The 23,153-nt window shown below is 45.5% G+C and overlaps 1 protein-coding gene across 7 annotated transcripts in view; it reads left to right on the plus strand.

Moving 5' to 3' along the window:
* TRPC3 (transient receptor potential cation channel subfamily C member 3) overlaps window positions 1-23,153 on the plus strand; it is a 73,558-nt gene that overhangs the window by 7,398 nt on the left and 43,007 nt on the right. For all 7 annotated transcript variants that reach the window (XM_084885210.1, XM_084885215.1, XM_084885216.1 and 4 more), the window contains exon 2: window positions 16,665-17,436. In XM_084885210.1, the coding sequence (XP_084741336.1) occupies window positions 16,669-17,436 (768 nt within the window). In that variant the 5' untranslated portion in view covers window positions 16,665-16,668. The remainder of the gene's footprint in view (window positions 1-16,664; window positions 17,437-23,153) is intronic.

Consider the following 23,153-nt stretch of genomic DNA (forward strand, 5'->3'; position numbering starts at 1 on the left):
TTGAAACCAGACACCCTATGATTGGGTTTTAGGCATTCACGTAGGCCCTAATGAAGAGAGTATGATTAACTGAATCAAGATCAAAGAAGAAAGAATATTCTGAAACATGAGTGATCTTATTAGGCAAATGGAGTAGATAGTAACCTGTACAGTGTAATGGGAGGGCCATCTGAAATCCTCCATGTAAAGCCACCAAATCCCACACTCAGAGACTACCCCTCAGGAGCATGCTCAAGTGACAGTGAAGGGCCCTTGAGCAGTCTCCTTCTCAATGTGCCCTCAGCACCACTGGCAGGGGACCAGAGTAGGAGCCTGGGCAGGGTGGACACATAGGAATCTGACCCGGGTAGAAAGTCTGGAGTTGTGAACTGAGGGGTGGCTAGCTTCACACTTGTGCATAAGGGCCTCAGCAGTGGCTTTATGACAATAATTAGGATTTTGTAACATTTTGTCTTTAATTCAACATCTAGGTCAGGGATATCTACGCTAATAAACATGCAAATCACATCACTCTGCTATGCCCAACAGCCAATCAGAGTGAATATGCAAATTGAACCAAAAACATGGCAGCAGCCCCGCCCTACAGCCATTCCCAGCCTGTGGGAGTCAGAGAAGTCATGGAGACCAAGAAGCCACCTGCCCCATGATCCCAGGCCACAGCCAGCTGGAGAAGCCGCCCACCCCATGTCCTGGGGGAGACAAGAAACCGGGTGCCAGTGCCTGAGGCTGGCTGCAGCCCAAAAGATGAAGAAGCCACCTGCCCTGTGATCCCAGGCTGCAGCCAGCCAAAAAAGTTGCCCCCACTGCATTCGAGGGAAGATGGAGAAGCTATCCGCCTGCGATCAGGTGCCAGCTGGTAGATGAAAAAGTCACCCACCCCAAGCACAAGCACCTGTGGCTGGCTGTGGCCTGGGAGATGGAGAAGCTGCCCACTCTGTGGTCCCAGGCACCAGCACTTGTGGTTGCAGCACAGGTGAAGCCACCTGCCTACCATCCCCTGAGTCTGCAGCTGGCCTGGGCGGCTATGGCTGACCAGAGGGAGGAAGGCCCAGATCCCAGGTGCCTGTGGTTGGCTGGAGGAGGGAATCCTGGGTCCTGGGTACGGGGCCGAGGCAGAGGTGGTTAGGGGCAATCAAGCAGGCAGGGGAGCAGTTAGGAGCCAGCAGTTCTGGATTGTAAGAGGAATGTCCAACTGCTGGTTATCCCTCGAGGGGTCCCAGATTGGAGAGGGTGCAGGCCAGGCTGAGGGACACCCTAACCCCCTCTATCCCCCACCCCACCCTCATGCACGAATTTCATGCATTGGGCCTCTAGTTTGTCTATAATTATCTAGTTCAAAAAATTTTTCTTTTTCCTTTGCACTATTCAAATAATAGGTGATGATATGGATTTGGCTTTATCTCTTTTTAAACAAAGAGACTTCATTGTCCATAAGTGTGAGACCTGTTAAGGAGAGAGCATGACAGTGGAAGATTCTCCTACATTTCTAAATACATTTTGTCAGGTTGGACTGATGTGTCTGGACTCATCAATAGCCAAATATGAGCTTCTCATGGATAAGAAGTTTTTTATTTTTTGAGGTCATGTGTCTCAGTTCTTGTCAATTATAGACTGAACTATTTGACTTCTAATTCCATTGTCACTAATTCTCTTGAAATAACAAAAATTAAATTTAGGAAGTAATGCGAAAATTAGTTTATTTTTGAAAGTAAATTTAAGTAATAATTATTAGATCTTATTAATTCTGAGATTGATCCTCCATTTGCCCCCAAATTATTCTGGCTAAACATAACTTTAGGAAATATCAAAATCAAGAGATTCAGAATCCGTCTGTTACTTTTTGTGGCATAACTAAGAATTAAATGGAATTGAGCCGAAACCGGTTTGGCTCAGCGGTAAAGCATCGGTCTGCGGACTGAAAGGTCCCAGGTTCAATTCCTGTCAAGGGCATGTACATTGGTTGTGGGCACATCCCTGGTAGGGAGTGTGCAAGAGGCAGCTGGTCGATGTTTCTCTCTCATCGACATTTCTATCTCTCTATCTCTCTGCCTTCCTCTCTGTAAAAAATCAATAAAACATATTTTTAAAAAAAGAATTAAATGGAATTGAGCTGAAATCTGCTTTGAAAGGAGAATGGCTGTTCACATTACTTTTTTTTTTTTTTTAAATATATTTTATTGATTTTGTACAGAGAAGAAGGGAGAGAGATAGTTAGAAACATCGATGAGAGAGAGTCATTGATCAGTTGCCTCTTGCACATCCCCTACTGGGGATATGCCCACAACCAAGGTACATGCCCTTGACCAGAATCGAACCCGGGTCCCTTCAGTCCCCAAGCTGATGCTCTATCCATTGAGCTAAACCGGTTTTGGCCACATTACTTTTTTAAAAACATATTTTAATTGCTTTCAGAGAGGAAGGAAGAGGGAGAGAGAGATAGAAATATCCATGATGAGAGAGAATCATGGATCAGCTGCCTCCTGCAAGTCCTCCACTGGGGATCGAGCCTACAACCTGGGCATGTGCCATTGACTGGAATCGAACCTGGGACCCTTCTTTTCGCAAGCTGATGCTCTATCCACTGAGCCAAACCAGCTAGGGCTGTTTCAGATACTTTAATTTATGATTATTAATTTATATTCAAGTACTTGTGACATTCTTTTTTAATAGAAGAATTGCTCCAATTCCCCTCCATCACCATTTTCACACATAATCATATGTGACCAAGGGTGTTTTTTGATCTGGACAGGAAAATCGCCTGTTCCTGAACCTCCCGTCTCCAGGTTAAGTACACGTGCCTGTGTGCAACCATCCATCCACTCAGATCTTCACCGGCATGTCCTAAAAGCCAGACCCTGGGAGCTGGAGAGAGCCAGTCCCTACCTTCCAGGGCACTGATGGATTGTTGAGGACATGGGCAAGAGAGCAGCGATGTCAAGGTGCGCGATGGTGGGCTTGATGGAGCTACACCCCAAATGCCATTTCTGGAATCAGGAACATGAAGTTCTAGAAGGCATTTGTGTGACAACTTTCTTGGGCACGTACATTTAAGAAATATTATTTAGAAGTCCTGCTGGCAATGGCCAGGGCCCTCCCCGCGGCTCTTTCAGAGGGAGCACACTGTCATGTGGCTTATGCTCTGGTTCCGCTGCTGAGGGCCTGGCACAGCTTTCCTGAGCAGGGGGACAGGGAGGTGGGGTTTGCAGGTGTCTCCTAAGTGTGCTAACTAATGCGTTGGAGTCCTGAATGTTCCACATGTCAGCAGAACCGCTCGGGGATTTATGGCTTCGGAGCCGGGGTCTTCTAGACCTGGAAGTTCTGGAATCTCTGCCTTGAGGTTTTTGTCTGATGAGAGTTTTTAGGAAGGAAGGCTGTGCTTTCCTGTTTAACAGAAGTGTGGTACCTGCAGGTTTGGTGGCTCCTGTTATAGCCTGTCACTTACCACTTGCTCATGCTGCCAGGATGCAGGCTCAGGGTCAGAGCTGTGGGCCATGGCACTGCCGAAGGCCCCCATCCTGTACCCCAGACAGTAGCACTGAGGGGGAGCCTTCCTGCATCCTTGCACATCGCATATTTAGGGGCTCCTGAGCATCAGCTGGCTCCCACCTCACAAACACGAATATAGACAGACAGTCTACACCTGTGTTTTGATGACACTATTGAGGCCCCTGGTCTTTTTCTTCCTTTCCTTCTTCCATGGGTCAGGGGCGCCACGTAGATGGCAGATGTCCTGAGAGATGCCACATTGACTGGCAGGTGCCTGCTTGCCAGGGGACAGTGGAGTCTGTTATTTTTGACTTTTCCTCTCTGCCTTCCCTGCCCTTTGTCAGCACCTGCCATGCACGGTCATCACCGCTTCCCTGTCACTGTCCCTGCACCATGCCAGCATGTGGCTGCTCTCACACTGTCCCCTCTTCTGTGCTTTTCTCACCACTTCTCTTCTGCTCTCCTTGCCCTTCACAGGATGACAGACCAAGTCCTCGCCCGTTGGCACGTTTACTTTCTCCAGCGTGTGAAGGGATTAGTCCTGACAATTTGGGTGTGATCTTGCTTTGGCTCACGTGGCTGTGTTATTAGTTGGCCTGCTTCCTTGCTGGTTCTCCGCCTCCTCAACAGGGGACAAGGTGACTTCTTTTGATAATGTCAATGGTTGCTGGGTGCGAAAGACCTTGTCATTCAATCCAGAGAGCCATTTCAGAAACTGCTCCTTGTAGAATCAAAACATTCCAACATATAGCTAAACATGTAGTAATGCTGTTATTTTGCAAACTGTTACCACTTTTCTTACTCCCTAGAGACAGCGAGGTGGCGGTGAAGTAGAGAGCCTGTCATGGGTCCTCCGAGTCTCATCTCCTTCAGTGGTTAGCAAACCATGGCTCATGGGCCACATATGGCTCTTTGGCCCCTTGAGTGTGGCTCTTCCACAAAATACCAAGGCCTGGGCAAGTCTATTTTGAAGAAGTAGCGTTAGAAGAAGTTTAAGTTTAAAAAATTTGGCTTTCAATAGAAATTTCAATAGTTGTACTGTTGATATTTGGCTCTGTTGACTAATGAGTTTGCCGACCACTGTCCTAATTCTCTACCTTTCAGTGACCTTCCAGAAGGTCCTTCTAACCAGGGCTCTTCGTCTGGAGAGTTAGTGTCAGCGCACAGGAGTTTGAGCCTCTACTGCATGTAGTTGGCTCTGTTGCGATGACATAAGTCAATTGTGTTTTGTGTTTTGCTTGCTCAACAGACACTTATTCTGATTCAACAAGTGAGAGACAATTAATTAAGCAATTAAGCAATCAATAAATTAAACAATTAGGTTAACTAAGCAATTAGGCAGTTATGGCATGAACCAGGAGGGAAGGCTTGCCCTGCATTACCAAGGGACTTGCTCAGCCAGGAGAGTGTCTCCTGTGCCTTTAGCTGTATCTCTGCTTGCTGATTGATTCCTCACAAGAGGTCAGTGTCTCTTCATGGTCCAAGTGTCCATCCTGATTAGGACCCTCCGGAGAGATGCTCTGGGGCCGATTTCACTGATCTCAGTTTGATACTATGAAGTGCATTTTCTTTTTAAAGAAATTGTCTCTCACTTGGATAAAATCGCTCAGGCTTCTGGAAAGCTGCTCCTCCCTCTGCTGTCTCTGTAGCATCTGGCCATTGAGGAAAGGGCCACATGTGTCCCTGGGGGGAACAGAGTTGGTGTCCTCTGACTCTTCCTTGTCTATTTGGTGCTGCCTGTCAGCGGAAGTGCCTTGATCTTGGCTGACCTGCCTTTGTCAGGACCCAGCGGGGCTCCCTGGTGTCTGTGGTTTCCACTCAGCTCCCAGGGGCTGCAGAGCCCGCGCCTGCAGCAGATGTTCTGGGCCCAGCACACTGCACCCGGGGTCGTCCCTAGTCTTGGGGCAGGTTCCCCAGCTCTCACTCTCATTGCAGGCTCCACAGAATGAGGGAGCTGAGAGTGGCTTGAGAAGGCCCCACCATTCTGCTACTTGACCAGGCTGGGCTGGGCCAGATCTTCAAAAGACTAAGCAGAGTAAGAACCTCCTCGGTGGATCCTCAGCCTATTGGACCCACGTGGGGACATGTCCTTCCCTCTGCTCCATTTTCCTTCTCCTGGGCAGTGAGCACCGGGCCGTGCTGCCCATGTGGGCAAGCTTTCAGTGTGCGTGCGAGGGCGCTCTGGGGCCAGTTTCTTCAGCATTAATTAGAGCAAGGAGGAATGGAGCAAATCCTTCCTCAAGACAATTCCCCTTTCCCCAAATTTTGCTCACAAACTCCCCTTTCTTGCAGGAAGCTGTAAAACTACCTTGAACGTTCCCTTTGCACTTGCCCTCTAAAATCTGTCTGCTCCACTGCTCCCCAAACATACCACCCACCCATCTCTATAGGTGACCCTCAGCTCAGGCATTTTACTGAGGGCTTCCTTAGGCACTCTCTTGTGAGCTCAGTGTTCTCATTTAGGAAACAGAGAAAATAATGCCTGCTTCTTAGCAATTCTTCTGAGAATTAAATATGATAGTGCGTGAAAACATATGTATACCCTGGCCCTCAGTAAAGGGCAGTTGGCTTCCTTCACGCCGTCTCTGCTGGAGAGTGGTTGTAAGGACCCAGCTTGGACCTGCAACAAGGATCCAGTCTAGACCTATTGTCGGGACCCACCTGCACCTGTGAAGGATCTGAGGAGGGTTCAGGTAGTGAGACCTGGAAGAAAAGCCCCAGATGAGAAGCATTCCCAAGGAGAAGCTTCAGAAGGTAGTGACCGGCAGGACTGAAGCAGTGAGTTCCGGGGGACCGAACTTGCCAACCTAAGGAAGCAGCTGAGATGATCGCACTGGCTTAAGGGGGAAGGGTGTTTCAGAGTGACCAAGGACAGAGAGTTGTCCATGTGAGACCTGAGGTCCAGTGAGAGGACAGGACCTAGGAAGAGATTTGGGAACTCAACTGTACGGGTACTTATAGTGTATGTGCTCCCTGTGGGGCACAGGCTAATTCTATATAACGCATGACCTTGCCATTCAGGGTGGCAGTGAGGAGGTATTTATTTAACTACTAGAGGCCTGGTGCACAAAATTCATGCATGGGGGTGGGGGAATGTCCCTCAGCCCAGCCTGCACCTTCTCCTATCTGGGACCTCTTGAGGGATGCCTGGTGGGATCAGGACTAAATAGGCAGTCGGATATCCCTCTCACAATCCAGGACTGCTGGCTCTGAACTGCTTGCCTGCCTGCCTTCCTGATTGCCCCTAACTGCTTCTGCCTGCCAGCCTGATCACCCCCTAACCACTCCCATGCCAGTCTGGTTGATGTCTAACTGCTCTCCTGCCAGCCTGTTTGTCCCCAACTTCCCTCCTCTGCCAGCCTGGTCACCCCTAACTGCCCTCCCCTGCAGGGTTGATCACCTCTAATTGCCCTCCCTTGCAGGCCTGGTCCTACTCAACTGCCCTCCCTCGCAGGTCTGGTGCCTCCCAACTGCCCTCCCCTGCTGGCCATCTTGTGTCCACATAGGGGCAGGATCTTTGACCACATGTGGGCAGCCATATTGTGTGTTGGAGTGATGGTCAATCTACATATTACTCTTTTATTAGATAGGATAGAGGCCTGGTGCATGGGTGAGGGCCAGCTGGTTTGCCCTGAAGGGTGTCCCGGATCAGGATGGGGGTTCCCTTGGGATATGGGGCGGCCTGAGCGAGGGACCTGTGGTGGTTTGCAGGCCAGCCACGCCCCCCTGGCAAATCAAGTGGAGGCCCTGGTATCTGGAATTTATTTACCTTCTACAATTTAAACTTTGTAGCCTGGAATGGAGGCAAGCCTTCTGCTCACTCTATGGCCAGCAGCCATTTCTGTTAGAATTTATGTATCTTCTATAATTGAAACTTTGTAGCCTGGAGTGGAGGCCTCAGGCAGCCAGGGTGTGTGGAAAGCTTTGCTTCCTCTATTGCTAGGGGCAACCCTAGCTTCCCACTCTTTCCAGCTCTGTGGCTACCACTATTTCTGTTTGGATTTGTTTACCTTCTATAATTGAAACTTTGTAGCCTTAAGTGGAGGCTTAAGCCAGCAAGGGCCAGAAAGCTTGGCTTCCTCCATTGCCTGGGAAACCCAAGCCTCCCTCCTGCTCTCTGTGGTTGTAGCCATCTTGGTTGAGTTTATTTGCCTACTTGCTCTGATTAGCTGGAGGGCGTGGCTGGTGGGCATGGCTTGTGAGTGTAGCAGAGTGATGGTTAATTTGCATATTATTCTTTTATTGGGTAGGATAGTTTATTGATTTTTTTTTTTTTTACAAAGATATGAAGGGAGAGGGAGAGAGAGCTAGAAACATCAATGAGAGAGAAATATTGATCAGCTGCCTCCTGCACACTTCCTACTGGGGATGTGCCCACAACCAAAGTACATGCCCTTGACTGGAATCGAACCTAGGACCCTTCAGTCTGCAGGCCAATGCTCTAGCCACTGAGCCAAACTGGTCAGGGCTGGAGGTATTTATTAATACTCTATTTTTTTTAAGGAGTTTAGATAACCATAAAATAGCTTTAAAACACACAGAATATAGGATCATTGATTTAAAATCTAGGTGAGAAATCATTTCAGTTGAGGGGAGAGACTGAAGTCTGGGATAGAAATGTGATGGTATTTGAGCATTTTTAGATCAAAACTAAGTTCCTGGACAATGTGGGCAAAAACCCCCACATAGGCCAGGATTATATGGTCAATATTATTAGATTAAAGGAAGCAAACTCATCTAGAGGGGTCACTGATAAAGACATTTCTGCAGGCTTATTATTATTATGACTCAAGTCAGTTGCTTCTTGCTACACAATCATTCTAGGATGACGTTAGAACTTGAACCCCATAAAAGGTACAATGAATACTACAATGGCCAGCCTCTTTAATCCTTTCAATGCCATATTGAAGAAGATCTTTTAAAAAATATCAGTCCTTTATAAAAATAAGGGGTCACTGATGAAGGCATTTCTGCAGGCTTATTATTATGACTCAAGTCAGTCTCTTCCTAGAGATAAAATTTTAAATAGTCATAAAGCCTAGCGAACTAGAATGAACATAAGGCTGCTTGTCCCTCAGCTCAAATCTATAATATTATATTTACATTTACATTTGGCAGGGACAGTGTGCCAATTGGTTAAAGTCCTCACAGTCTGAGGTCATGGCACAGGGCAGCCCATTGTTTTTATAGGGAGAGTCTCCACATTGAGTGCAGATGCTCATGTAAGACATATTCCAGGAGATTCTCCTGAGAGATTCTGATTCATTTCATCTAGAACTGGGCCTAGAAATCTGAATTTTAACAGGCAGGTGGTCCTCAAGGCACACTTGCAGAGACTCTGATAGAGGTCAGAGACGTTGCTAGCAAAGTTATAAGCACTGAGGAGTGCTGCTTATACTTTGATTCTGAATATAGAGGAGAAAAGGGTTGCCTTTGGATTCACCAAAATATTTCTCAGGAAGAACCTTTTATCTGCTCCAGTGTTTGAACTAGTACTAAGAACCCAAGGTTTGTTTCAGAAAGCATGAAAAAGTTGGTGTTTTTTGTTTTTTTTGCCTTAAGATGTATCATTAGTGTCTTCCTTAGCTTGGGCTGTTTAACAAGCACCAACATAGACCTGGTGGCTTAAACAACTGTGCATTTTCTCACAGGTTTGGAGCCTGAAGTCTGAGACCAGGTGCCGGCATGGTCAGGTTCTGTGAGCTCTCTTCCTGTTTGCAGGCTGCTGACTTCCCTCCACGTCCTCACATGGGGATTTGTAGGAGGGACACAATTCAGTCCATAGCAGTCCATGGTACCAGCATCCATCTGAGCCAAAACGGAGCCTGCATGTGGCTCTTGTCGAGTGTGTGATTTAGGTCAGTGTCCCTCCGGTGCTCTACCAGAAAGAAGGCCCCTGCAGGGATGAATGCATCCGCCCACTGGATGCAGAACTGATGTCTGGCAAAATAATGTTAGTGTTGGCATTATTGAAATTAAGCATCCTCTTCCATTCACCCTCTCTCCTTCCTTATTTCTCACTAGAGGCCTTGTGCACAAATTCATGCATGGGTGGGGTCCCTCAGGGTGGCCTGCGGGGATTGGGCCCCCACTCTTACCCTTGGCCTGGAGCCACTCACTCACCTGCTCTACCATCCCACCTCAGTCCCACTCTCATTGGGGCTGCTGCTTGCTGCCAACACTTGTCCCCGACACCCAACATATTTTGTGCCACCCCCTGGTGGTCAGCACATGTCAGCACAGTTCACAAGCAATTGAACTCCGAACTCCCAGTTGAACTCCTGGTTGATTGACTGCCCAAGGGGACAGTTTGCATATTAGGTTTTTATTATATAGGATGCTAGAAGAGAGGCTTGCCTAGACCAGCTGAGATTGGCACCAGGTTTATGCATTGTGGATAAATCAAATGTGGCTTATGTCATTCTATCAGTCCATATTGGTGAAGCTTACCTTAATACTGTAAGGAAAGTTTTTTTTACAAAAGGAACTTTCTATGTGGCTTCACTATAAGTAATATTAAGTTGGCTCTTTTAGTATGAAATTGCAGTATAATTCATTCTGATTGAGAAATCTCACTTCACACTTAACTCAGTGTTAGAATCATTTAAAGACAAAATCAAAATGACTCATAGGACTTGTGTTGTATAGTTACTAAAATCTCACATTTCAACTCAAATATACAGTATGAAGGTATAAGTTCCCAAAAATGAAGAAATACTAATAAAAAATTTTAGATACTGAGATATACAAAGAAAAACTTTATGAAAGAATCATCTTTTGGTATTTTCTGTCTTTTGGGAGAAAAGGTTGTTTTTGTTGTTGTTGTTTTGTTTTTGTTTTTAAGTGATGTTCTTTGTAGGTAGCAACACCAGATAAAAAGCCCTTTCCATTAAGATGTAACACTAACTAATAATGAGTTTATTTCCCCAAAGATGACCCATCTGAGTTTAGATTGGAATTGCAGACATATACTCTGTATATATATTCTGTAGTCATAGATAATGTCAACATATCAATGGCAAGTACAAAATCAATCTTTTACACAATATGGAAATTCTAGCCAGTCTATAGCTTATGCTAGAAATATTAACCAATGAAGTCCATGCTATCTATATATATAAAAGACTAATATGCTAAATGTTCATCTGACTGGTAGCTATGATATGCACTGACCACAGGGAGCAGACGCTCAATGCAGGAGCTGATGAGCTGCAGTGACTTGGCAGCAGCAGTTCTCAGGTGATCCACCCTGAAACCAGAGAGGAGGGAGCCCGATTCCTCATGGGGCTGCATGATTCTACCTTCAGCCATTGGTTATGTTGTTGCTGGGGCACTGGTTTATTGCACACTTGCATTTGTGTTCCACACCCTGTATGACAGCAACTTTGCAGAGTGCCCTCTCACACTCCAGGACACCTCGGGGGATGTTGAAGAGCAGGTTTCGGACTGCTCCCCATAGACCAGGCCAAGGGATCCCACCAGCCAGAGGGACCCACTCACTCCACAGATGCCCTTCCAGCCACAGTGCCACTCCAGGTGTGGCTGGCCAGGGAGGGACCACGGGAGGTTGGCCCAGGGTATGTCCAGCCTGTCTTGGCCAGTCTCATCCTGGGGACCTAGGCTTATCCTGGATAAATCTGGGTTGTAAGGTGAAAACTCAGGGGAGTGGCAAAAGGCAGAAGTCTGGAGGCGTGCACGTGAATACGCAGAGGACAGACTGTTGACTGTGCCGCTGTATAGCCCTAGTGGGAAGGAGACAAAGCTCCAGACTGCACTGAACTCCAGTTCCGGGTGAGAATCTGGGAATCCAGATTCATTGTGGGGAAGGGGGGGAGATTAGACTGTCTGGCAGTTGGCAAAACTCAAGGGCCCCTTTCTCTCAGAGGTACTTGCAGCGAGTACCGAAGGACACTGGGGGACACTGAGACTCAGGAACCTCATAAGGCAGGACTGATGGGAAGACAAGGCTATAGGCTCCATGCTGAAACCATCCCATCCAAGCTGAGCACAGAGACTTTTGCAGTTTTGCAAGTCTAGTCGAATAAGGCTGTCTCTCAGCATAGACACAGTTGATCCTCACAGCCTGGAGGTCAACTCCTCCCACTGATACCAACAGCAATCAAGACTTAACTACAACAAGGTTGTACACACAGTCCACAAAGGGGTGCACCAAGATTGCCCACCAAGCCACTGGCCCATATAGGACACCAAGCACACAAAGCTACCCTACCAACTCAGGGAAGCAATGAAAATGCAGAGACAAAGAAACAGATCACAAATGAAAGAAATGGAGGAAAGCAAATGACTGGAGATAGAGTTCAAAACCACGGTTATAAGGTTTTTTAAGAATTTCCTAGAAAAGGCCAATAAATTTAGCGAGGCTTTTGAGGATATGAGAGAGACCCTCGAGGATATGGAAAAGGACCAACTAGAAATTAAACATTCACTGATTGAAATAAAAAATATTATACAGACATCCAACAGCAAACTAGAGAAATGCAAGAATCAAGTCAAAAATTTGAAATACAAAGAAGCAAACATCACTCAACTAGAAAAGCTAAAAGAAAAAATCCAAAAATTTGAATTCTTTGAATAGTGTAAGAAGCCTCTGGGACAACTTTAAATACATATATATATATATATATATATATATATATATATATTATTGATTTTTTACAGAGAGGAAGGAGAGAGAGAGAGAGAGAGAGAGAGAGAGAGAGAGAGAGAGAGAGAGAGAGAGAGAGAAAAGAGAGAGAGAGAGAGAGAGAAGAGAGCTAGAAATGTTGATGAGAGAGAAACATTGACCAGCTGCCTCTTGCACACCCCCTACCGGGGATGTGCCCGCAACCAATGTCCATGCCCTTGACCAGAATTGAACCTGGGACCTTTCAGTCCACAGACCGACCCTCTACCACTGAGCCAAACCGGCTTCGGCTCTGGGACAACTTTAAGCATACCAACATCAGAATTATGGGGGTGCCAGAAGAAAAAAGAGAGCAAGATACTGAAAACCTATTTGAAGAAATAATGACTGAAAACTTTCCCCCACCTGGTGAAATAGACTTACAAGTCCAGGAAGCACACAGAACCCCAAACAAAAGGAATCCAAAGAGGACCACACCAAGGCACATCGTAATTAAAATGCCAAGAGAGAAAGACAGAGAGAATATTAAAATCAGCAAGAGATTTTACCTACAAGGGAGCATCCATACGATTGTCAGATGATTTCTCAACAGAAACTATGCAGGCCAGATGGGAGTGGCAAAAAAATAGTCAAATGATGAATAGCAAGAACCTACAACCAAGAGTACTCTACCCAGCCAAGCTGACATTCAGAATTGAAGGTCAGCTAAAGAACTTCACAGACAAGAAAAAGCTAAAGGAGTTCATCAACATCAAACCAGTATTATATGAAATGCTGAAAGGCATTAGAAGAAGGAGGCGGAGGAGGAGGAGGAGGAGGAGGAGGAGGAGGAGATAAAAATTATGAACAACAAATACATATCAACAAGTAAATCTAAAAGTCAAGTGAATTAAAAACCTGATGTACAGAATAAACTGGTGAATATAATAGAAACAGGGACATAGAAAGGGAGTGGACTGACAACTCTCAGGGGGAAAGGGGTGTGGGGGTGTGGGGACAAAAACGGTATACCTATGGATGAGGACAATGGGGGAGGTAAGGGAAGAGGGTGGGATGGGAAAGGTAAAGTTTGGTAATCAGTAAATCAGTAAAAGGATTACCAGGTTAGGGAATTGCCTTGAGCCACCACTATCTCAAGACAAACAATCAGTGATTAGCATCAGCCCTGCTAATGCCCAGTGCCCTTGGTGCACTCTCATGACAATATCGGGCAAGTGGTGACTTCCCACATTTGGGATTTGTTTAAAACCCTTGTCTTAGAGTTTGGTTATGAAACACAGTTCTCTTCTGGGCAGCTCAGTGAGTGCCGTTTCCCACTTAAAAATCATCATCATACCAGCACACATACAAACACAGATATACACACAGCACACACCCCAGGCACCACACACTATCCTACACACGGCACATCCATACCCTACAAATAATAGTCAAACACAGGGCATTTATTTAGCTTCAGAAAGATTAACTGCAATGATTGCCAATAAGTACCTAAGGGATTAAAATAAATAAAAATTGAAAACATGAATTTTATTTTTTAGTAAAAATACTTAAACTGTGGTTAAAACTATTCAAACTGTGCTAAAGGCTGTAAGTAAAAGTAAAAATCTCCCTCCCACTGTGGATACTCAGTTCCACTCCCCAATAGTCTTTGGTTGCTTTCTAGAAATTGCAGCAAATACTTTTGTATGTGTGCAAAGATATGATAATTTACAGTGTTTGTTTGTGTGTGTGTGTGTGTGTACAGGGTGGGGCAAAAATAGGTTTACAGTTGTGCAGACATGAAACAGTTTATTCTTGTATTGTTATTTATTAATTATTGTGTTACTAGAGGCCTAGTGCATGGATTCATGCACATTGAAAGGAAATTAGAAGGTGGCTGGTAGGTGGAACTAGGCAGGACAGGCTGGACACGCCCTGGAGCCAAACTCCCACGGTCCCTCCCTGGCTGGTGCACCTGGGGCGGCGCTGGGGCTCGAAGGGCGTCTGTGGAGTGAGTGGGTCCCTCTGACAGGTGGGGGTCCTTCAGATTGGCCTGTGGGGATCAGGCTGAAACCAGCAGTGCGACATCCCCCAAGAGGTCCCAAAGTGCAAGAGGGCACTCTGCAAAGTTGCTGTCGCTTGGCAGTTCCTGTGTTGACCATCTGACCCATGGTGGTCAGTGCACATCTGGTCAGCCGATTGCTTAGCATTTTATATATATCATATATAGATTTTTCATCTGAACAACTGTAAATTGTAAACCTACTTTTGCCCCATCCTGTATATAAATGCTATGTTTCATTTTTAAAGTTGATCACCCAACACTAGTTAAGCTATTAGAATGGGTGCCAGCCACAGCCCTCTCTGCCCTGGACTAGCTAACAAGCCTTTCTGGTACCTCTGCTTTTCTCACTCTACAGAGCCGGTGTGCCTGGCCCCTGCCCTTGCTCTCTGTCTGGAAACCTCTGCGGTGGCCTCTGAGCCTGTCCCTTGGTTGAGGCCCAGGATCCCTTCCAGCCGTTGGGGAGGCCAGTGTCCTCTCTCGTTGGTGTTCAACTCCTGACCCTGCGAATACTGTTTTGTCAATAGCAGGAGGTGTTTTGGGAACACATTATGCAAGGAAAGCATTTCCTCCAGCCATTCACTTTTAACTGGTCACTCTTATTTGCTTCAAAAGTCAGTCATGTGAGAAGAGCTTTATCTGGCACCTCTGGTGGTGCAACTCACACACACACACAAATCACAGACTTTTTAAAAAGGAAGTTATATTAAGCACTTCAGTTAGCAAGAATATTAGAACTGGGCAAAGGTAAAGATGCATATTTGTACTTATAATAACCATTGAAATATTAAAAATGATATTATTTAACATCATTTTTCAGAGACTCAGAACTTTCAGAAAAGCTTTTTTATTCATGAGCTCATGGGGACAATCTGAAGTGCTTTGTAAATGTGCCTGTTGCCCTGGGTAAGGAGACCCAGGGAGGCGAAGTTACCTGCCCAGCCCCACAGCACTGGGATGTGAACTCCAGCCGCTGCTCATGGATCGCTGTCCGACTGTAGGCAGCGGACACTCAGCCTGTGGCTGGTGTTAGGGCCGGTGCACAATCCTGGATGTGCATTAGTGTCAGGTGCTTTGTTCAGAAGTAATGCGAGTGATTTTTAAACCATAATGTACCATAGTTTAGAGCAGTGATTCCCAAAGTGGTCTATATCGACCCCCAGGGGTCTATGACAACCTGCAAGGGGTCTACGTCAGCGAAAAAAAAATTTGGGGGTCCATGAAATGAAAATGGGGGTCCACGATAGTGGATCTCAACATACACTGATAGTACCTATTTACTTACATCATATTGTATTATCTTATAATATAAAAACATATAAATTATTTATAAAAGTACCTATGAAGTAAAAAAATTATTATATATGTTTATAAAATTGTGTAAGTTGTAGGATAAAAACCTGCACATAATGATATACAAGTATCATCTTGTTACAAGCATACGCGCAGTAAACATTCTTGCCAATTTTTGTCTCAAAGCTTCGCGAACTTGCACCGACTTGTTCAATTCGTCACTCTATAAATATGAATGTGAGAAAAATACGTTCATTCGTTTCCTGAATCTTGAATAGGAAAGTGCTGAGAAAATATTTAAAAAAATATAAACTGGTAGTTTATCATACAAATTATAGTGAATCAGTGTTATTTTGTTTGAGAATGCCGGAGAAAAGTAGGTACATTATTTTTTTATTAAATTTTAACACTAAACTTCACTACAGTTAGAAATTTACAAAAAAATCAATATCAGGTAAGTAGGGGGTCTACCCCAAACCGAAAAACATGGCAAGGGGTCTACGGCACAAACAAGTTTGGGAACCTCTGGTTTAGAGAAGCAACTATACAATATTGGTAATTAAGCAACTTGTTATAAAGGCAATTATTTTCAATAACATATCTAGCTTGATGCTCTAACTTTATAATTGTTAAATCTTGTCTGTATTATTGAAAAACTAATCTTATAAGGTTGTGTGTGTGTGTGTGTGTGTTTTGGGGGGGGGGGTAGGGACAGGTACCCTAAGATCCTGAAAGATGACACTTGGCTAAATACTGAGATTTTTCTTTCTTTTTAATTAGTTGTTGTGTTTAGTTAAAAATGTGCAATGACTTGAGAGCATGTCCTGGCCTAATTCTTGAAAAACGTACTTTCTCCAGCTCTCAGGCACCTGCCAGCTTGTATTTCCAGACTGCTGAGCAGTATAAGGGGATTCCACAGGTCCGCTGAGCTCCGTCTCTGCCAGGGTCGCAGGGAGGCGCGGGTCTGGCAAGTGTTTCTGTCACTGCCTCTCCTGAAGCGGTTTCTGTGGAAAGGAGCTCTGGTTGGCGGGGCTGGCGGCTGCTCCCCGGTTCAGGTCGCACAGGTACAGGTGTGCGTTTCGGGGGCGCTGTTAGCGCCGAGCCGGGTGCTGTGGATTCCTGCAGGGCTCGACGCCCGCCCGGAGGGAGCAATTCGCCCTGCTGGTCTGCAGCTCTTTTTTCTTTGCTGCTGACCAGGTCCATGGATGAAAGCCCATCCCTGAGGCGCAAGACGGTGATGCGGGAGAAGGGCCGGCGCCAGGCTGTGCGGGGCCCGGCCTTCATGTTCAACGACCGCGGCACCAGCCTCACGGCCGAGGAGGAGCGCTTCCTGGACGCGGCCGAGTACGGCAACATCCCGGTGGTGCGCAAGATGCTGGAGGAGTCCCGCACCCTCAATGTCAACTGCGTGGACTACATGGGCCAGAACGCGCTGCAGCTGGCCGTGGGCAACGAGCACCTGGAGGTTACGGAGCTGCTGCTCAAGAAGGAGAACCTGGCGCGCATCGGAGACGCGCTGCTGCTGGCCATCAGCAAGGGCTATGTGCGCATCGTGGAGGCCATCCTCAACCACCCCGGCTTCGCGGCCAGCGGGCGCCTGACGCTCAGCCCCTGTGAGCAAGAGCTGCAGGACGACGACTTCTACGCCTACGACGAGGACGGCACGCGCTTCTCGCCAGACATCACGCCCATCATCCTGGCGGCGCACTGCCAGAAGTACGAGGTGGTGCACATGCTGCTGCTGCGCGGCGCGCGCATCGAGCGGCCTCACGACTACTTCTGCAAGTGCGGCGACTGCACTGAGAAGCAGCGGCGTGACTCCTTCAGCCACTCGCGCTCCAGGATCAACGCCTACCGTGGGCTGGCCAGCCCGGCCTACCTGTCCCTGTCCAGCGAGGACCCCGTGCTCACCGCCCTGGAGCTCAGCAACGAGCTGGCCAAGCTGGCCAACATCGAAAAGGAGTTCAAGGTAAGCTGGGCGCCCCGCGCGGCTGGAGCGGCCTGCCTGGCGCCTGCCCTGCTTTGCTCCCAAACCAGCGTTGCCCAGGGATGTTAAGTCACCAGGGGTCGGGAGCATTGTTTAGAAGCGATCTGATGCTTTTCCCTGTTCAGCTTGGCGCTGTGAAAAATTTGTTTTCTGGACTGGGATAGGCTGGATCCGAGGACTAGGATTTTTCTGGATAACCATTATGTTCACTTTTGCCAAACGAAGGGATTTGGCTTGAATGTCTCTCTTCCCAAGTCTCCCCCCTCTTGTGTAGTTAGTTGTATGGTGGGATCCAGCATGCAAATATAATAGGATTAGTTCACTGCTTATTAGCCCAAACATTTAGATCGAAAGTCAAAAGGCTAATATAAATGCTGCTAAAGTCATTTCATTCATCTGACCAGGATGCCTCTTCCTGAAACCCACAAATGTGTATTCGGCAGGCAAATGTGGAACCCAGACACCAGGTCAACCAGAAAGGCAAGGGGTCCAGTGTTTTGCTTTAATGGATTTTTGTTGTTGTTGTTTCTGGACATCATCTCCAGTTAATCAGTGTTATTCATTTTTATAAAAATTACACATTGATGGAGAACACTGTTATTGTTGATTCAGTTGCTCAGTCCTGTGCATTTTGGATGGCCAGACAAATTAGTCCGGGTGAGAGGAGATGGCGTTAGCGGTGGATAGAGTCAGTAGGCGGGTTTTCAGCAGGGCCCTATCTCCGGCTCTCCACCTGAGGTGATGGTACTTTGAGCTCCAACTTCCAGCTTTGAAATGAAAAAATAAAACAGATAATGTGCTACCTAGCGAAAAAGAGGTGTTTTTTTTCCCTTTGTGGGCACCTATCCCGGTTCAGTTCCTTGAATTGTTTTGTGGATGTTGAGTTCCTCTGCTTTTCAGTTCAGTGTTATGATGGCAGACTGAGGAAGAACGGTTATTCTGTCTTTCAGATCTTAGTGCATTTTTTCATGCTTCAGTGAGATTTACACAAATGCAACTAGCAGTATAATTCAGGCCAAGGTGTTGCAAGAAAATGGAAAGTTTGATGGGCCTTTTTCCTCTTCTATACACACCAAATTCTTCCTTATTGGCCAGCTCTCATCTTGTGCTGGCGGGGCTCTGGCTGTAGGGTAATTTTATTTGTTATTCCATTAAAATATTTTTCTGGTATAAAAGCTACACATATTTATTATAAACATTTTGGAAAATGTGCGAACATACAAAGAATAAAATAAATATTTACCTTATATCTAGTCCCTTTGAAGAGATTCGTTAGGTAATATTTGAAAGACTTATTTCCTTGGGCACCAAATGAATTTGTTTTAGACAGATTTCAGAACATTTGAAAGCCTCAAATTCTCTTCAGAGATAATAGAAAAACATTCAGGTAAAATAGTCTAAATACTATTTTTTTATTTTGGCATAGTAATAAAAATATAATTCTAAATTTGTTTGCCTTTCAAATATCACTCAACCTTTTTTTAATGCGTTTTGCTTGTTATCCATTGAAAGTCTATAAAAGAGATTCTACAAAAGGGAATATGTTTTAATAATTTGCAGAAGATAATGATGTATGCAATTCTGCCCAGAGAAGTTATCTCAATAAAGCCATGGTTGAAAAGTCTGTCATTTTTTGCTTTCCCCTGAGGGTGGTGAAATCTATATTGATAATACTTAGAGTTCCCTTTACTCTGACTACAGTCACATCTGATAACCTTTCAGAGGTGGGGAATATTGCAAGTAAAGGGGGAAGGAGAGGAGAGGAGAGGAGAGGAGAGGAGAGGAGAGGGGAGAGAGAGAGAGAGAGAGAGAGAGAGAGAGAGAGAGAGAGAGAGAGAGAGAGAGAATGAATAAGAACAAGAACAAGAACACAACTGAGTTTAAGAGGGCATGCATAAAGCTACCAGATAGCTAAGGATATGTGGAAACCATCTAAATCTCACTGTGCCTTAATCTGAATTCTATGGAAAGCCCTTGGGTGGCATAGCCTTCTCTGAGTCATGGTGTCCAGGGACAAGTCCCCTCCCCTGATTGCATATTCCTTTTCTTCCTTATTCTTACCTGTCCTGCTGTTGCCTGGTTACCTGCCCTCCCTTCTCCTCCTTGCCCTCCTGCCCCACACTCATCGCCCATCTGCCAGGGCCTTGGGCTGATGGAGAAAACAGCTTTCCCTGCTCTGGCCCGGGGCTTGGCTGGAAGGGGCGGTGGAGTGACGCTCATCGCGGAGGCAAGCAGCTCACCTCATTTGCCCTGGTTCGTGGTGTTCTCTGTATTCTTTCCACAGAGACTTTGAGCTCAAAGTACCAGCTTTGAAATGAAAAAAATAGACAATGTGCTGCCTAGCAAGAAAGAGGTGGTTTTTCCTTTTGTGGGCACCTATCCCTGTTTCATCTTCCGAATGGCTGGGAGATCTGGCATCTCGCCCCACAAATCGCCACCACTCAGGTGCTTGAGAGAAGGCTCGCAGCCGCTTTGCGATTTCCAGAGCTTCTTGAAGAATGCGGGAGGCCTGGTGCCCAAAACACGCGAAGGTCATTACACCAGGAGGCTGCCCACGCTCAGATACAGACTTAGAAAAATGAAGGGAGGACAGCGTGGTGACAGGTTATTACAGGCGGATTTTGGGTGTGCAAGTGCTGTCTGTAGCTATTCCGAGAGACAGCATTCTGGACAGGATGGCCTCTGGGTCTAATCCTCCGCGTGTCAGAGGCAAGCAAGCTAGTCATTTATGAAGCTGTGAGAACACAAAGTAAAATTTCCTAATTCTGAGTCAGTGGTGCACATTTTTTTAAAAAAGGGAAAGAAAGCCTCAGTTTTCCTCTCTTTAAAGTAGAAGAGCAATTTCAACTATTCCCACATCAGGGCTGCCGGGAAGAGGAGAATGAATTTAATCCTGAAGCAAGGTAGCATTTGATGGCAGGAAGATGTTCTAGGAATCATCTGAATAGACTCTCATTTTACAGAGAAAGCAAGGTCTATAGCCAAGATTCCATCTGCCAAGCCCAGATGTGGGAGTTGTGGGTCCAGTCCTCAATACCGGTATTCTGTCTCACATGCTGTAAGTGGCATATTGAAGCCCTTCTGTAGTCCTTGATGTGTACCAAGAACACTGAGCATTTAATCCACACAGAAGCACTGTTAGGCAGGCTTATTTTCATCAGAAAGGCTGAGTAATTTCTCAAGATCACATAGCAATGAGTGGTAGAAGCAGTGTCTGAACCTAAGAAGTCTGGCTTCAGATTGATACTTTAACCACTGCCCTCTGTTACGAGGGCAAGGATCAGACAGGGCCCAGCCTACTTAGAATTGAATTTACGCTTTCCTCTTTTTTTTTTTTTTTATTTTTTTATTTTTTTTATTTATTTATTTTTTTTTTCTTGATTTTTTTTTATTGCCCCCCTCCCTCCCTCCCACACATCCCCTCCCTCCCCATAGTTTTATGTCCATTGGTTGTACTTATATGCATTTATACAAGTCCTTCGGTTGATCTATTATCTCCCCCTGATATCCCTACCCTCCCCACTGTAATTTGACAGTCTGCCTGTTGCTTTACTTTCTCTATATCTGTCTCTTGGTTCATCAGTTTATAAAGATCTTTATCATCCACCGATGTGTGAGGTCATGTGGTGTTTCTCTTTCGTTGATTGGCTTATTTCACTCAGCATGATGTTCTCCAATTCCATCCAGGTTGCTGCAAATGATGAGAATTCCTTCTTCTTTATGGCAGCATAGTATTCCATTGTGTAGATGTACCATAGTTTTTGGATCCAATCATCTGCTGACGGGCACCTAGGCTGTTTCCAAATTCTGGCTATTGTAGATTGTGCTGCTATGAACATAGGGGTGCATATATCCTTTCTGATTGGTGTTTCTAGTTTCTTGGGATATATTCCTAGAAGTGGGATTACTGGGTCAAATGGGAGTTCCATTTTCAGTTTTTTGAGGAAACTCCACACTGTTCTCCACAGTGGTTGCACCAGTCTGCATTCCCACCAGCAGTGCACGAGGGTTCCTTTTTCTCTGCAACCTTGCCAACACTTGTTGTTTGTTGATTTGTTGATGTTGGCCATTCTGACAGGTGTGAGATGGTACCGCATTGTTGTTTTGATTTGCACCTCTCGGATAATTAGTGACTTTGAGCATGTTTTCATGTGCCTTTTGGCCTTCCTTCTGTCTTCTTTTGAAAATATTCTGTTTAGGTCCATTGCCCATTTTTTAATTGGATCATTCATCTTCCTTTTATTTAGTTGTATAAGCTGTCTGTAAATGTTGGAGATTAAACCTTTATCAGTGGTAATATTTGCAAATATGATCTCCCACACCGTGGGCTTTCTTGTTGTTTTATTGATGGTTTCTTTTGCTGTAAAAAAGCTTTTTATTTTGAAGTAGTCCCATTTGTTTATTTTCTCTTTAGCTTCCATTACGCTTTCCTCTTAAGGATAGAAGGGATTTTGAAAAAGGTTGGAAGAGAATTAGAATGATGAGTCAGCCTTACAGTTGCTATGAGTGCTGAAACCTGGAGACAGGGCATGATGAGGATGGAGAGCCATTGTTCTTTCTCTGGCTTGAGCAGATCCTTGGGCTTTTTTTTTTTTTTTAATTACCTTCACCCAAGGATATGTTTTTATTGATTTTGGAGAGAGAGGAAGGAAGAGTGACAGAGTGAGAGAGAGAAACATCGATTGGTTGCCTCTTTTATGTGCCCCGACTGGGTACATGCCCAAACCCTTTTGGTGGATGGCACAATGCTTCAACCCACTAACCCACTGGTTAGGGTGGTACTTGGGCTGTTGAGTTCCTGCTCTGCCAAGTGGGCAGCAGGTCCATCCCATAACTTTGTGGCAGGCCCAGGTGATGGATGAGTGGCATGATGAAGATGACTAAGCAAAACTAAATTAGGGGGAAATCATTAGGAAATGCAGAGCAGATGGTCTCAGTGAAGGAATAAGAGGCAGCTCCTCCTGGTGGTCAGAGCAGGCTGGTTCCTTTTGCACCTGGGAAGGGCTGTCTATATCCCCTTTATTTGCAGGGCTCCCATGTTCCCGGGGGCTCTGCAAATAATGAGACATGCCATCCCATGACCACAGTGAAAGAAACGCCCATTATCCAGCTCTGACTGTTTTCTGTGCTGGGTTCACAGACTTCCCCCCAAGAAAGGTTTCCATAGTTACGAAAACACAGTGTTGTCCTTGTAACTTGTGTGACTGATCTCTCAGTGGATGTGAATAACCCACATGACTTCCTTTAAGACTTCACAATGTACAGATTACAATGTTTTAAGATAATGAGCCATTATTTAGGTATTACTGCAAAAGTGGTTCCCACATTTTCTTGAAGCATAGGAAATAGTCTCTTTTATTTCTGCTCAATGGGGCAATGGCTGTCCTATATTGTACCAAATCTTATAGAACAGTCTGAACTGAAGAGCCATATGAGGAAATTTCATCTAAAAAAATTGTATTAAAGGGGGAGCTTTCTATGGAAACAGACATGGATTTAATACTTCTGGAAGCTATTATATTTTATTATTATTTCAGGCATAGAAGGCAGACACTCTGCATAGAAACCAGCGACTGAACATTTTATTAATTTTATCAGTTGCCTGGTCCCAATCTGAATGGAAACCGAAGATTGAAGTTTTTATTCATTTTATCTGTTCCCTTATGAGAGGAGGAGGATTAACTGTAACTGTCCTTTAT

This window comes from Pipistrellus hanaki, assembly GCF_964339955.1.
Source record: "Pipistrellus hanaki genome assembly, chromosome: 5".
Classification (NCBI taxonomy): Eukaryota; Metazoa; Chordata; class Mammalia; order Chiroptera; family Vespertilionidae; genus Pipistrellus; species Pipistrellus hanaki.